The sequence below is a fragment of the Nomascus leucogenys genome, chromosome 19, assembly GCF_006542625.1.
Source record: "Nomascus leucogenys isolate Asia chromosome 19, Asia_NLE_v1, whole genome shotgun sequence".
In the NCBI taxonomy this organism is placed as follows: domain Eukaryota; kingdom Metazoa; phylum Chordata; class Mammalia; order Primates; family Hylobatidae; genus Nomascus; species Nomascus leucogenys.
Window position 1 is genome coordinate 15,001,150 of NC_044399.1, and position 15,525 is coordinate 15,016,674.

A 15,525-nucleotide genomic window follows, 5' to 3' on the forward strand; every position below is an offset into this window, starting at 1 on the left:
AATCCCGTCGCTACTAAAAAACACAAAACTTAACTGGGTATTGTGGTGCACGCCTGTGATCCCAGCTACTTAGGAGGCTGAGGCATGAGAACTGCTTGAACCCAGGAGGTGGAGGTTGCAGTGAGCCAAGATCGTGCCACTGCACTCCACCTAGGTGATACAGCAAGACTCTGGCTGGCAAGAAAAAAAAAAAAAATGCTATATCCAATACCCGCACTATACCCAAGAACCAAATTCTTTTAAATGTGAAACATTCATGAAGACAGAATATATGCTAGGTCATAAATCAAGCCTCAATAAATGAAAAAGGTTAAAATCATGTTGTTTATGTTCTCTGGCAACAAAAGAATTAAATTAGACATAATTAACAAAAAGATGCTTATATTAGAATAGGTTTAAATGTTTATATATGAAAAAAGTTTAAATTCTGTAATCTAAATTTCCACCTTCCATCTATAACAATGAGAGCAAATTAAATCCTGTATGTAGAAGAAAGGAACTAATATGGGCAAAAATCAAGGTAAGCAAAAAAAGAAATCCATAAAACCCAAAATTTTTTTCTTGAAGGATATTAACAAATGGACAAAACTCTGGCCTGACTGATTTAAGAGAAAAGGGAAAAATACCAAGTACAAATCTCAAAACCAATAGAGGGGACGTCAGTACAGATCCTACAGACAGAAGGGTAATAGGGAATATTATAAACATTAAGCCAATAATTTCTACAATTTAGGGAAAAATTCCACAAAAACTGGAATAAAAGGAAACTAAAATTTTTAAAAGCCTTATTATTATTTTAATTAAACTCAAGATTTAAAATTGATTAATTAAAAGACTGCTTACAAGAAAACTCCAAGTTTCACTGGTGAATTTCATCAAACATTTAAGGAAGAAATAATTCAATTCTACACAAACTGTTTCAGAAAATAAAAAAGGAGGGAACACTTGCCAACCCTTTTCAAACCAGCACTACTCCAATACCAAACCAGGAAGACATTACAAAAGAGCAATCTAGATACCAATATCCTTCATGAACACAGATGCAATCATCTGCTATGTTTTACACAATTATCTGCATAAATGCCTGATGATGATTTTCCCTTGCTGGTGGAATCAAATACAATATCTAGTTGCTTGCTGTTCAGAGATCAAGTTTATAAGCATTTCCTGGATTGTCTGGATAGCTGGGAGACCTATGTCCTAACATCTAAGATGCTATTCAGTAGAAATGATCAAAAAAGATACTCTGGAAAGTGCTTCTTAAACTTCAACCTAAAAATTACTCTTTTTTAACAACCTATCTTTAAGTGAAGAAATCAGATTACAAAACACTTATTTTCATAGAACATATCTACAGTAACAGGTACAGAAAAATGTCTGAAACAATAAATAAAATGTTGATAGTATTTATCTCTTGGTGGTGAGCTTATTTTTCTTTTCTACTTTTTTCTCACTTTTAGTTTCTAAAGTTTCTATGAAGAATGTGTATTATTTTTTCAATAGGAAAAAATTACTTTATCTAAACTTACAAAAAAAGGGCAAACAGTTATCATATAATCTGAGGATCCTGAATCACAATTCTGGAACAAAATGCTTCATTTCAAAGCCTGGGTGTTTCAGTCAGGCATGGTGGCTCACGCCTGTAAGCCCAGCACTTTGGGAGGCTGAGGCAGGTGGATCACTTGATGTCAGGATTTCCAGACCAGCCTGACCAACATAGTGAAACCCCGACTCTACTAAAAACACAAAAATTAGCTGGGCATCGTGGCAGGCGCCTATAATCCCAGCTACTTGGAGTCTGAGGCAGGAGAATCACTTGATCCCAGGAGGTGGAGGTTGCAGTGAGCCTAGACGGCACCACTGCACTCCAGCCTGGGTGACAGAGCCAGACTCCGTCTGAAAACAAAACAAAAAAACCAAGTCTGGGTGCTTCAAATACTCTATCCTTCCCAACCTTTTTCATGTCAACACACAGAGAAAATCATATTTGTATGGCATCTAACAGTAAACTGACGAGACTACTGGAAGCCAGAGGCAACCAGTAGAAGCTCAAGCTGTCAGAGCGCCCACCCAGCCACTGGAGGGCTGATGGGACTTCACCACACCTATAGCAGGCAAGCTGCTGCATACAATTAGGAAACTCGCATTTATGGTATCTCAAAATCAAAACTATGAAAAACATCTGTTGACTAACATAGTACAACTCTCTTTAAAAACTCTAATTTCATGTGCTATTTTTAGGTCATTATTCAGGTAGAAAGAGAAAACTGAATTACTATTTATGGCCTAACAGAGCCAAAACAAGTTACAATCCACATGTAAAACACTCTCGAATGGCGTGTATTTTATAAAACAATAATTGAAAAATATCAGAGTAGAACCAAATAGCTCCTATTTCAGTTTGTAGACTCTGCAATATGTAGTTTCAAAAATGCATTAACAATCTGGTTCCTTTTCTCCAGGCACACACATGAAATATCATTTGGCATATGGGAGTTATTCCCATAAAGATGAGTCAGATAACAAGCAAATGATCATTACCTCACATTATGTGAAATGGAAAGAAGCCATTAATGCAGTATTAAGGTCATAAATTCACACACACAGAAGCCAACAAAATAAAACATTAGCTCTCAAAGCATTATTTTCTTATCCTTGCTGCCACATTAACTGTATACACTAAAAACTCTGACAAATATTATAATTTGTATAAAATACAGAAGGGTAAAATTTCCCATGTTCATGTTAATTTGTAAATTTCTCGATTTACTTACTGGCTAGGAGCAGGTGTCTAATGCCAAAGCTCAAAAGAACCCTGTATATGTGAATCACTCCAACACTCTAAGCATGCTCCTCGGAAACCTATCTTAGGCCCCCCAAGCCCTCACCCAATGAAAGGGCTGCACTGGGAAAAAGGCAATTGAATATCCACCAAATTATTCTTCTGGAAACTTCTTGATCTTTACACGTTATTTAAGCAAGGCCTGGTCTACTCTAATAAGCACTGGTGAGGAAACTACATAAGGTATATTCAAAAAGGGCTAGAGCCCCAAGCTTTATATATTCATACTTAAACACTACCTCCCCTTCTATTACTCCCAAAAAGATTAGGCAAACAGGTCTTCTTATCCACCCTTATTGCTCTATTCATGCTATGTGTACACATGTATACATAAGGAATAAAAAATATTAATGCCATGACAATTTTCCACAAATTTATATATGGATCTCTATAATATGTATAATATAGACAGGATTATATATAATATATATACACTCTTATGAATTTCTAAAGTTAAACAAGAAACAGGCAAACATACTTTGTTGGTATATTCATTCATCCATAAAAATCATTTGAATAGTTCCCAAGCGCCATTACCCACTTGATAGGGTCAAAAATTGTGTGCCTACGATGTGTCAGGCACCATGCTAAGCACGAAGAAAAAAAATTATATTGGGTAAGATATGATCCCCGCCATCAAATAATTTACAATCTAATTGGGAATCCGACAAGCAAATCAACAATTAAAAAAGAAATCAGGCAAGGCACAGTGACTCATGCCTGTAATCCCAGCACTTTGGGAGGCTGAGGCAGGTGGATCACCTGAGGTCAGGAGTTTGAGACCAGCCTGGCCAACATAGTGAAACCCCATCTCTACCAAAAATACAAAAAAATGCCAGGTGTGATGGCACGCACCTGTAATCCCAGCTACTTCAGGAGGCTGAGGCAGGAGAATCACATGAACCTGGGAGGCGGAGGTTGCAGTGAGCCGAGATCGCACCACTGCACTCCAGCCTGCGCAACAGAGCAAGACTTCATCTCAAAAAATATATATAAATTAAATCAATAAAAAAGGAAAGCAGGCTAAGTAAGTGCTGTGATACAGGCACAAGCAACTAGATGGGAAACATGAAGATGTACGAATGGTGGGAATGAACACAGGGAGGAGAGCTGATGCTTGATCTAAAATATACAAGACTAATTAATTCAATATAAAGGTAGGAGCTTCCAAGAAAAGGAACCATCTATACATGAAGGCATGAAGGCATGAAGAACACAATGGGGTTAGAAAATTGCACACTGTTTTGTACTGCAACATAAGACATATGGCAGGGGACTCTCACAGGATAGACAGGCTGACTGTGAAAAGTCTTTTATCATAAATTAGAAAAAATGAACTGTATTCCAGTCAATAGCAAACAACTGACAGATTTTAGGCAGAATCATAGTAACAGTAATTATAACAATAGCTTAACATCTCCTAAGTACTCATGATGTGTCACACACTATGCCGAGAGTTTTACATACATTAATTCATATAATCTTCCCACAACTCAATTTATAAAATTATGCCCATTTTACAGATAATGAAACTGGGGCTCAGAGAGGTAACGTGCCCGAGGTTACTAGAAATCTAGAAAGCAGTTAAGTCAGATGTGAAGGGTTACCTGCTAGAATAGTGTTTTTTTAATGATCAATTTGCCAAGGAGTATAAAGTGTGGATTACTAAAGGGCATACAGAAGAAAACTTTGTCAGCAGACTGTTGTAAGAAACCAAGTAAAAAATGTTAAGAGCCTGAACTAAGGCTGTGATGGTGGAAGTACACAAGTGGAATAAAAGAGCTATTTAAACAGGCTGAGCACAGTGGGTCACGCCTGTAATGTCAGCACTTTGGGAGGCCAAGGTGGGAGGATCACTTGAGCCCATGAGTGCACCAGGCTGGGCAACATGACAAACCCCTGTATCTATAAAAAATACAAAAAAATTAGCTGGGCATGGTGACATGCACCTGTAGCCCCAGCCACCCAGGAAACGTAGATGGGACGATCACCTGAGCCCAGGAGGTTGAGTCTGCAGTGAGCCATGATCATGCCACTGAACTCCAGCCTGAGCGAAAGACTGAGACCCTGTCTCAGAAAAATAAATAAATAAAATTACTATATAAATAAATAAACAGGCTCCCAGGGCTTGGTAAAATTAAGTTAAAGGTGATTCTTCCCCATCATGGCACTTAGTACAAGTACAATGATTATCTGTTCTCTCTCTCTCAAAGGCTGGGCACAGTGGCTCACACCTATAATCCCAGCACTTTGGGAGGCTGAGGCAGGAGAACTGCTTGAGCCCAGGAGTTTGAGGCTAGCCTGGGCAACAAGGCAAGACCCTTGTCTCTATAAAAAATTTAAAAGTAATAAAAAGTTAGCCAGGCATGCTAGTGCATGCCTGTGGTCCTGGCTACTCAGGAGGCTGAGGCAGGAAAATCACTTGAGCCCACGAGGTCAGGCTGCAGTAAACCATGATCACAGCACTGCACTCCAGCCTAGTAACAGAGTGAGGCCCTATCTCAAAAACTAAAAATAAAAAAAGAACAGCATTTCCATGAGGGAGTGGGGGAATCTTCTGTATTACCACATTGTAGCGCTGAAAACTACCAGTGCCTCCCACCTCCTTGCTCTCTGTTGATGTCAAATATTTCTTTTATCCTAATACTGTTTTAAAATATTTATACGGCTTCATTTCTATTACACAAGAAAATCATGTAAAGCCCTAAATACAGTGCCAGGCACACAGTCAGAACACTATAAATGTTTGTCATCAACACAGTAACCATGATTACCATCATTATACTTCCTACAACAATTGCACTGTTAAACTAACACAAGATCAGACAGATGGAACTGTAGGTCCTGTAAATAAAACATAGGTAATAGATGCATTTACCTAATACCACTCTTTTTTTCTCCCATAAGGTTCCTGCTTTCTCTCTTTTCTCTTTTTTTTTTTTTTTTTTTTTTTTTTGAGACAGAGTCTCACTTTGTTGCCCATGCTGGAGTCCAGTGGCTCAATCTCGGCTCACTGCAACCTCCATCTCCCAGGTTCAAGTGATTCTCCTGCCTCGGCCCTCCAAATAGCTGGAATTACAGGCATGTGTCATCACGCCTGGCTAATTTTTGTATTTTTAGTAGAGACGGGGTTTCACCATGTTGGCCAGGCTGGTCTCAAACTCCTGACCTCAAGTGATCCGCCCACCTCGGCGTCCCAAAGTGCTGGGATTACAGGCATGAGCCACTGTGCCCAGACTACTCATTCTTAAAGTTGCTTTCCAAAAGTCATTTTTTTTCTCAGCCATCTCATCTGACACCCCTGGTTAAGAAATCTCATGGGATTTAATTTTTCCTTAATTAAATTTGTCAAAGTTTGTAATTATATATTTGAGCATCTATATGCTTCATGAGATAAAGGAGCAGGTCTTTTTGCTCACAATCATACCTCAAGCACCCAGCAAAACAGCACATACACATAAATTACAGTCAGTAAATTTTTGCTGAACATATAAAAAAAGAACAAATCCTAGACTTTTTAACTAGTCTGTATCTGACTCTTGACTTACACCTATTTATTTCTGCATTTAATGCAAAATAAAGGGCTACAGACAGTTAAAAATACTTCATCCCATAACTGGCTTAGACTTTTTTAGAACCCAGTTTCCAAATCTCACTAAAATGAACCATTTTAAAGCAAAATATTTAAGACACTAAAAAAAAGGCAGTTTTTAAAATTATTTTAATAGTCATGATAATCCTTGTTAATAAATATTTAAGATCTATTCTAACTTTTAAGAAACATTGTAAACTATTGCACATTTGAAATTTTCATTCTTTAAATATTTTGGAAACTCTTACCTTGACATTTCCCAATAATGGATGTAAAATCATCTTTTGCAGACCTGTAAAACATGCAAAATCAAGGCAAAAGTTTTATTGTAACATTGTACAGAACCATAAAATACTGGTTACTGTGGACTAGACAGCCTCTATGTACAATGCTCAATCATATCTCCTCTTAGACATGGTTTTGTGCCTCAATTATGACCCTTTTGCCAGTGACAAAATTTTCTTCTAACCTTCTTATTGCATCAGATATGGAGCTACATCGTATGGAGACATATATATGGAATATAGTGACACAGCCTAAGTGAATTTACCATGGTCTTTTCACACAATAGAGATGTCTGGTCCCCATCCCCAAAGGTTCTGAATCAAGAAATCTGGGATGGGGCCCAAGCAAAAATATTTTTTTGCTGGATACATCAATCCTAATTAAGAACCACTGGTCTGTATCATATTACAAAGTTTGATCTTTGGGAAAAAGAGACTTAGGGGAAAAAAGTCTTATTTTAAGAAATCAAAGAGCCTTAATAGGTCACCATATTTAAATCAATAACCTATTTTAAATCTGTGATCCTGAAATATATACCAAGTAGTATAATTATTATAAAATATGTTTAAAAATGAAAACTGGTAAACCTTCTAGAAAATAATTTAATAACAATTATCCAAAACCTTCATGTCTGTAGCATTTGACCTAACAATTCTATTTCTATAAAGTTATTCCCAGGAAATAATTACAGATACATACATATACCAAAAAAACTAGTATGGTCTCATTTATAAAGGAGGAAAATACCCGGTATAAAGAAATTAAACTTTGCTATGTGCACTCAATGAAACATTATGGAATTACTATAGTTGACCCTTGAACAACACAGGTTTCAACTATGCAGGTCCATGTCTATGTGGATTTTCTTCTACCTCTACCACTCTGAGACGGCAAGACCACCTTCCCTTCTTCCTCCTCTTCCTCAGCCCACTCCATGTGAAGATGACGATAATGAAGACCTTTGTAATGGTCCACTTCCACTTAATGAACAGTAAATATATTCCTCTTCCATATGATTTTCCTAATAACATTTCCCAAAGAATGAACTCATTTTTCTCAGTTGCTATTGTTGCTATTTCTTTCATAACTGATACACTGTTTAAAAATAAAACACCTGAAAAGTCCAGCTTAGAGATGTCTTTTAGATGTATATAACACCACTGAATGTCTCAAGAGGACAGACAGCATAATTGGTCTCAAGTAATATGTAACCTTGGTCTTTTGCACACTCATATTCAATCTACAGTTTTGTACCAACAGAGCAAAAACATACTTTTTTTTTTTTTTTTTTTTGAGACAGAGTCTCGCTCTGTCGCCAGGCTGGAGTGCAGTGGCACAATCTCGGCTCACTGCAACTAGTTCTCGGCTCACTGCCTCCCAGGTTCAAGCAATTCTCCTGCCTCAGCCTCCCGAATAGCTGGGACTACAGGTGTGCACCACCATGCCCAGCTAATTTTTGTATTTTTAGCAGAGACGGAGTTTCACCACGTTGGCCAGGATGGTCTCAATCTCTTGGCCTTGTGATCTGCCCGCCTCAGCCTCCCAAAGTGCTGAACCATCCCTACTCTTTTACGCCTTCCTGAGTGTCTGTTTAGCTGATGTAGCAGTAAATAGTCAAACAAGAGTGATTTCCAGAGTTCTGGAGGATAGGCCTCGTTTACTGAGAAAGTAAAACTTCATAAGAGGCAACAGAATGATCTGGGGAAGGAGAAAGATAAGCATATAACTCTAAGAAAGCATCCTTAATTTTTTAACTGGCATGAGTTGGTGTTTGACACTCACAAAATTAAGTGAGTTAATAATAAAATCCTTTTAAATATACCCCGTATAAAAATCTTAGTTTCCATTTATAGAGTAACAAATATTTCTCAAAGGAAATCTTGAATATGAATAATATTAACAATTACCTGATTTCCACACACTGATCTTGAACAGCAGCCAAAAGCTTTCCATTGCTTTTATGGAGAAGAAAGAGGAGGCAGAAAATCTATTATGAATATCTATAGCAGTTTTTAACACAGATGGAATTATTTAATAAGTTAAAAATCATTTTTAAATTTGTTCACATGCTTTAATTATCCATCTTTTGACCTTACAATTAGATGAGAATATAGGTACAATAGCATACAAAGTGATTTAATACAGCATGAATTAACATGTTTAAGCTCTCTCTTGCTCTCATTCTCTCTCCCACTCTCCCCATCTCTCTCCCTGTCTCCCCCTTGCTCCCTCCCACTCTCACCCTCTCCTTCTCTTTACCTCCCTCCCTCCCTCCCTCTCTCCCTGTCTCTCTCCCTCTCTCCCTCCCTCTCTCTCTAAAAAAAAAAAAAAAGTTTAAACAATACTAAATATTTGCAACAAAGAGATTTACATACAATAAAAATCAAGACTGAAAGCCATAAGTATTCCAAAATTAACATCCGTAATGAAATGTAAAAGCTAATCCAGATAGAAAAACATATGAATTTTACACTTCCTTACCTTGCAAGTACCAAATGCCAGTTTATCTGTTTATTAACCAAGCGAACCAGTCCATCAGGGAGCAAAAAAGGTGCAGGGCTGAAATCACAACACATTAGTTAGCTTAAAATTTAATCATGAAAACCACATACATGCAGACAGACAGCACATATACTTATAGAGAGGGACATAGATTTTTTTCCATTAGAATATAAAAGTTGAATATAAGCAAATCCAAAACCCAAAGTTATTATTTGGTAGCTGAAATTTGACCATATATATTTCTCCATTTCCAAAAAACACAGTGGTGTGTTCAAAGGTATAAATGTTATGTACTTCCCAGGAAACAGACATCTAGCATACCAATAACAGAGCAGAGTACACTTACACCAACCCTTTCTGCTCTAACTACCTAGGAACTCTGGCTCAGCTGTAACAAAAACAAATTTTAGCATAGAGTTAAACTCACAAGAAAGAAAGATAAATTTCCAAGTACTGGAAATGAAAAAGTCACTGAAAGCTAGAATTGGGCACAGGGTAAAGAGAGAGACAAGAACTCAAAACAGGACTTAGCATGCGGGATAAGAAATGAGCTACTGAACCAAAGAGAGGACAGGAGTTGGAAGTTAGACTCCTGCAAAAGCCAGGATGCTCAAATGACTGCACCAGGTCATTGAAAGAACTAGAAACACCTCACCATAGGCCCAGGGAGACTAAAGACTCTCTTCTCTCCCTGGAACTATGGTTCTATGGAGGACAGGAATAAAATCTCCTATGAAAAAGTAAAAGTTCAAGTCTGTACTATATGCAAGATCAGATTACAATTTCACTTTACTCATGTGATGCAAGAATCTGCAAGCATAAGTTTCAAAATAAAACCATTCACAAAAGACACAAAACTACCCACCATAAGTGAGTAAGTAGACACAGCAAATTAGAGGACTAATATCTGAAGAAATCAAGAAAACAGATGGAAACGAAGAATAAAGAACATAATTCCATGAAAGAAAAATAGAAAAAAAATACATTATGGAAATCAGAAAACACAAATAGGATTTCAAAATGTTAGTGGCCAGGCACAATGGTATGTGCCTATAGTCTCAGCTACATGGGAGGCTGAGGCAGGAAGATTGCTTGAGCACAGGAGTTTAAAGCTACAGTGTACCATGATCTTGCCTGTAAACAGCCACTGTACTCCAGCCTGACCAACACAATAAGACCCTCTCTTTAAAAAAGAAAAAAAAATTAGTAATATGCATGTAGTACATTTATGCTCATTTTTTAAACACAAAATAATATCAAAAGACAGTTACAAAAATATAATGAAGATATGAAACATGTATGTGAATACTATCTATATGAGGATGATAATTTCCTCTGGAAGGGAAGGGAAAAGAAAAACGGAAAGGAATTGAGATGTAACATTTTGCATAAAAAGAAAAAGGGCTAGCTGATACAAGTTTATTATATTGTCAATAATTCTCAGTATGTTTATATTTCATAATTAAAAGAACTTTTTTTAAAAAAAAGAAGAAAAAGCCACTTGAAACAAATATTGACCCCAAAACCTTTGGGTTTAATTACCATAAATTGAAGAGCACAAATTGAACTATAATCTTTTTGAAAGCATGAGACAGATTAATCACTTAATGGTGCATTTGCAATCTGTACAATGATTCAAGGAAAAAGGCTTCTCAGGAGGAAGGGAGACAAAAAGATACCTACTTATGATGCCTGATCATAAGGTCCTCACACAGAGGATAGGGCTTGTATCAGAGTTAAGTTTTTGAGTCTCCCTTCTCAATAAATAACAAAAAGAATTATCAAGCAGCAACCTGAACAAGACAAGCTTGACACCTTATCTAAGGGTGTTCAGGACTAACAAGTTGTCACGTAGAGAAGTCAGAAAACACAGCCCACCTCTCATACTCCTATCCTCTCCCTCCACTCTCTCTTCCTACTCATTGCTCTATCCTATCATATCCCACACCCACAGAAAAAGTGATACAATTAAGTATAGAAATTGTAAACATGCATACATATATACGTACATATATGTATGCACATACACACACACATATGTAGGGTAAAAGCAGACAGACATTGGAGCAAGTCCTAGAGAAATGCCAAAGGTCTCTTTTATGGAACTATATTATCTCTGGAACTTTATCACAAGATATTCTCAACGAAAAAGCAATCTATGTAAATAATTCTATAAAACAATTCCTACACATGTATCTAAAAGCAGAATTATAACTTCTTTGTCATAATAATTATTTCTTTGTTCTTTCTAAAGCTGGAAATTAGCAACATGCCTGAAAATACACTTAACACTCAAGGAATTAAACAATATACAAGAACTGAAACCTAAAGAACCTTCTCTGATACACAGCAGTTGAATATTAACCACAAGTGAGATGATGTGACAAGAACAAAAATGTATTTTAAAAGGTATGCAAGCTACAGATGCTTCATACAGACATTCAAGATAAGCCTGAGAATAGTCATCAGAGGAAGCAGAAATTGTCATGAGACATTCTTAATAGTAACTAAGGGAACAAAAACTACCCTAAGTCTACTGAGATATATTGTGAGATTCTACCTAAATGTTTGAAATGTCTCATACTGAGTTTGCCTGAATGTCAGCAACTTTATCATGATCTAGAATTCAATTATGAAAACCAATCATATATAGAATAATATTGTTTATATTTGATGTTCATACTGTTTCTCTGAAGAACTGAAGACTCACCTGTACCAGATGTATTGGCGTAAAAATAATAAACGATCTGTAATTAAAAGAAATGGCAAAGCCAAATATAAATCAGCTGTTCTTTAAGAATCATTTTCAAATTAGACTTATAGATGAGAAATCTAAAATATACTACAGAGCGAGTCATTAAAAAAAATAAAGAACTCAACTCTTAAAATGAGAGACTAAATATAACCTAATATACACTGTAACATTTACAGGGTCATATATTTATTAAATTCCAAGTTTGTGTGTTATTCAAAAGTTTCGAGTATTTCCTAACTGTTCAAGAAATAAAAGCAGTTTGAGATGTTAAATTTAATCTAAGCTTTCATGAAACCATGGAGTAGAAGTTGTAATAATCACCCCTTAAAAACCAAAATATTTGTATAAAAAATTAAAACAAGATACTATTTTACACTTTACAGCAAAGATTTTAAAAATAATAATACCTAAAATGGGAAAGCCCATGGAAAACAAAACCCCTAACACGCTGTGAAAAAACAATGCTTTCTATCATCCTATTTTAAATGTACACGTATGTGTGTACCTGTGTATGCAGTTAGGTATATATCAATGGAAAGATATCTAAAGAATAACAGATTCTCTCTAGGTGGTAAGATGAGGACAAATTTTTTCTAATTTGTAGTTACCTATAGTGTCTGCATTTTCTACAATGAATTTTTATTATTTGTACACATTTTCTAAATTCTCAAAATTTAAAAGCATTTGTCATCATGAAAACTCAATATGCTAGTGCTCTTGTATCAGAAGATAAAATTAACTATAATTAACTGTAATTTTATCAGAAGATAAAAGGATAATCAGAAGATTATAGTTAATTTCAAGTACTTAACTTCTGCGAAAATGAATTTTCTTTTTATAAGGAACTTAAATTCACTGGTATAAGGATGGACTTTGGAGCCAGAAAGACATGCAGTCAAATTCCAAATGAATGACCTTGAGCAAGTTTTCTTATCTAAAATCATAAAGGAGTAATGGCACCTACCTTTCTGGTCTAATAAAAGGACTCTATTAACGAATATGGTAAACCCGTCATGGCACCAGCTCAGTAAACCTAGTGCTCAATCCTTTCTCAGACTCTTGTTAGTTCATACGTAAAATTTGTCAGGAGTTAAATGAATACTCTGGCTTACCAAATTTGTAATTTGAGTATCTCTGACCAGATGTATCTGAAACATCACATAAACCCCTTAAAATAGTCTCTCAGTGTATTTTCACCTTCAACATCCACAGACTTTCTGAGACTCATACTGGCTTTGACCTTCATTCCTTCTAGAACAGCGGTCCCCAACCTTTTTGGCACCAGGGACTGGTTTTGTGGAAGACAATTTTTCCATGCAACCTAGGTCCCTCACACGTGCAGTTCACAATAGGGTTCACACTTCCGTGATAATCTAATGCTGCCGCTTATCTGACAGGAAGTGGAGCTCAGGTGGTAATGCTCACTCACCCATCACTCACCTCCTGCTATGCAGCCTGGTTCCTAACAGACCACAGACTGGTACCAGTCCATGGCCCAGGAATTGAGGACACCTGTTCTAGAATATATCCATAATGGTTAAACCAAGGCTATATACTTTAGCTCTAAGCTGCATTAGAGCTAAAAACGTGCATGCGTAAATATACAAATGTATACATATACATACGTATGTGTGTATATATAAATATATATATAATTAAACTCGTATAACACGTTACTTTTATTAGGCTCCACATCAGAAGTCTAAAGAACACATTTTAACTGTTAACCATATCATTACTGTAGAGAAATAAACTATATTTACCTCGAATTGCTTTCGTGATGATAAAGGATGCACCATGTTTTTGGTTGCCTCTAGGCTGGAATTTAAAACAAAAAACCCTTACATTTGAATCTTCTAGTATTAGACTAGTATTACTTATACAATATGTAAACTTATTTTTATTTACTAACACTCAGAGTTTTGGGCACAGGGAAGCAGTGTCTTAAAACTACTTAAAGACTGAATGTTCAGGTGCAGTGGTTCACACCTGTAATCTCAGCACTTTGGGATGCCAAGGTGGGCCGACTGCTTGAGCCCAGGAGCTCCAGACCAGCCTGAGCAACGTGGCAAAACCTCATCTCTACAAAAAATACAAAAATTGGCCAGGCATGGCGGTGCATGCCTATAGTCCCAGCTACTTGGGAAGCTGAGGTGACCCGGGAGGCTGAAGATACAGTGAGCCCTGATCATGCCACTGCACTCCAGCCTGGGTGACACAGTGAGACCCTGTCACAAAAAAAAAAAAAAAAAAAAAAAAAAAGTAGACTCAGGATGGGGGACAACAGGAGTAAAGTGAGCATAGCAGAGCTACAGGCACATGTCAGGACTAACCTTGTAGGAAAGAACAAGGATTGAAGCTGGAAACTGTTTCCAAATCAAATACCAATGCAAAGACAAGAGAAGTCAAGGCCAAAGACCATACTGGTTGCCAGTTCAGCACACTCTATTGAGGCTGTAAGGTTTGCTCACAGGAAAAGTGGTCATATCTCCAAGGTCAATTCATTGACTATCTGTTGTATATCTATACAGACAATGCTACTAACAAAACATACACAGATACATAATTGCTATATTAAATAATTCCATTCCGTAAGTATAGACTGAACACACTGTGGGTAGGTTCATGACGCTAGGCACTGCATAAGATGCACTAAAGTGCCGTCAAGAAAAGCACAATGGACATACAGTAAGTGTAGACAGATTTTTAAAAAAAAAACACCGTAAAGTTATTTCACTCAATAAACATGAATTGATTGTTGGATTCATGCAAGACACAATTTGGCCCTGGGGAGAGACATAAAGATGAATCAGATGTAGCTGCCCTCCAAGAGCTTATAATTCAACAGCTGAAATCAACAGAATGCAGAAATTGGTAGAATGCAGAAATCAATTGAACTCCCCCACCCCCAACACACAAACACAAAACAAAGTGCTACGGGTTTCAAAGTAAGTTAATTCTGTAGTTACTTTTTTGAAATCAATTTATGGTAAGCATTCTGAAACATTATTGCAATTAACCAATGAGTGTTAAAGAGTGGAAACTTATCTAACCAGCTGCCTCAGCAACAGCTTCCTAGCTGCATAACCCAAAAAATATTCACATTAAGACAAACTAAGTACTTGAAATTAAACAGTAATATATGCAGATCTCTACCTGTCTACAAAATAAATTATTCAAGATAAGCACAAACTGCAGTGGGAAGGAGGCTACAGAGGAAAAAATACAAACTTTGGGCTGAAAAACGAGTCGTTTCTCCAGTAAAGAAACACTCAGAAAAAAAGGTAAGATAACTCTTATGGGCTGGACTACATAATCTTTAATAAAGGTTCTTTTCGATCTGGCTGCTTCCTCTGGGTCTAAAACAGTAACTGGCACGTGTTAAGCACTCAATAAATATCTGCTAAATAAACATGGATACAAAAAATAATAATAAAATAAAATAAACATGGATCCATGGTTCCTACTCTTCATCACAGACCCGGGAGGCCCTCAGCACCAAACAACTGATAATCCCAAGATCCAGTCCATAAATTATCAACCTCTATA

At 36.6% G+C, this 15,525-nt stretch overlaps 1 protein-coding gene across 1 annotated transcript in view; it reads right to left on the minus strand.

Annotated features, from left to right (window-relative positions):
- Positions 1-15,525, minus strand: part of NBAS (NBAS subunit of NRZ tethering complex) — a 388,298-nt gene that overhangs the window by 371,826 nt on the left and 947 nt on the right. The window contains exons 2-6 of the mRNA XM_030800558.1: positions 13,740-13,794; positions 11,932-11,968; positions 9,201-9,278; positions 8,627-8,674; positions 6,683-6,726 (exon numbers count right to left, since the gene is read on the minus strand). Of these exons, the coding sequence (XP_030656418.1) occupies positions 6,683-6,726; positions 8,627-8,674; positions 9,201-9,278; positions 11,932-11,968; positions 13,740-13,794 (262 nt within the window). The remainder of the gene's footprint in view (positions 1-6,682; positions 6,727-8,626; positions 8,675-9,200; positions 9,279-11,931; positions 11,969-13,739; positions 13,795-15,525) is intronic.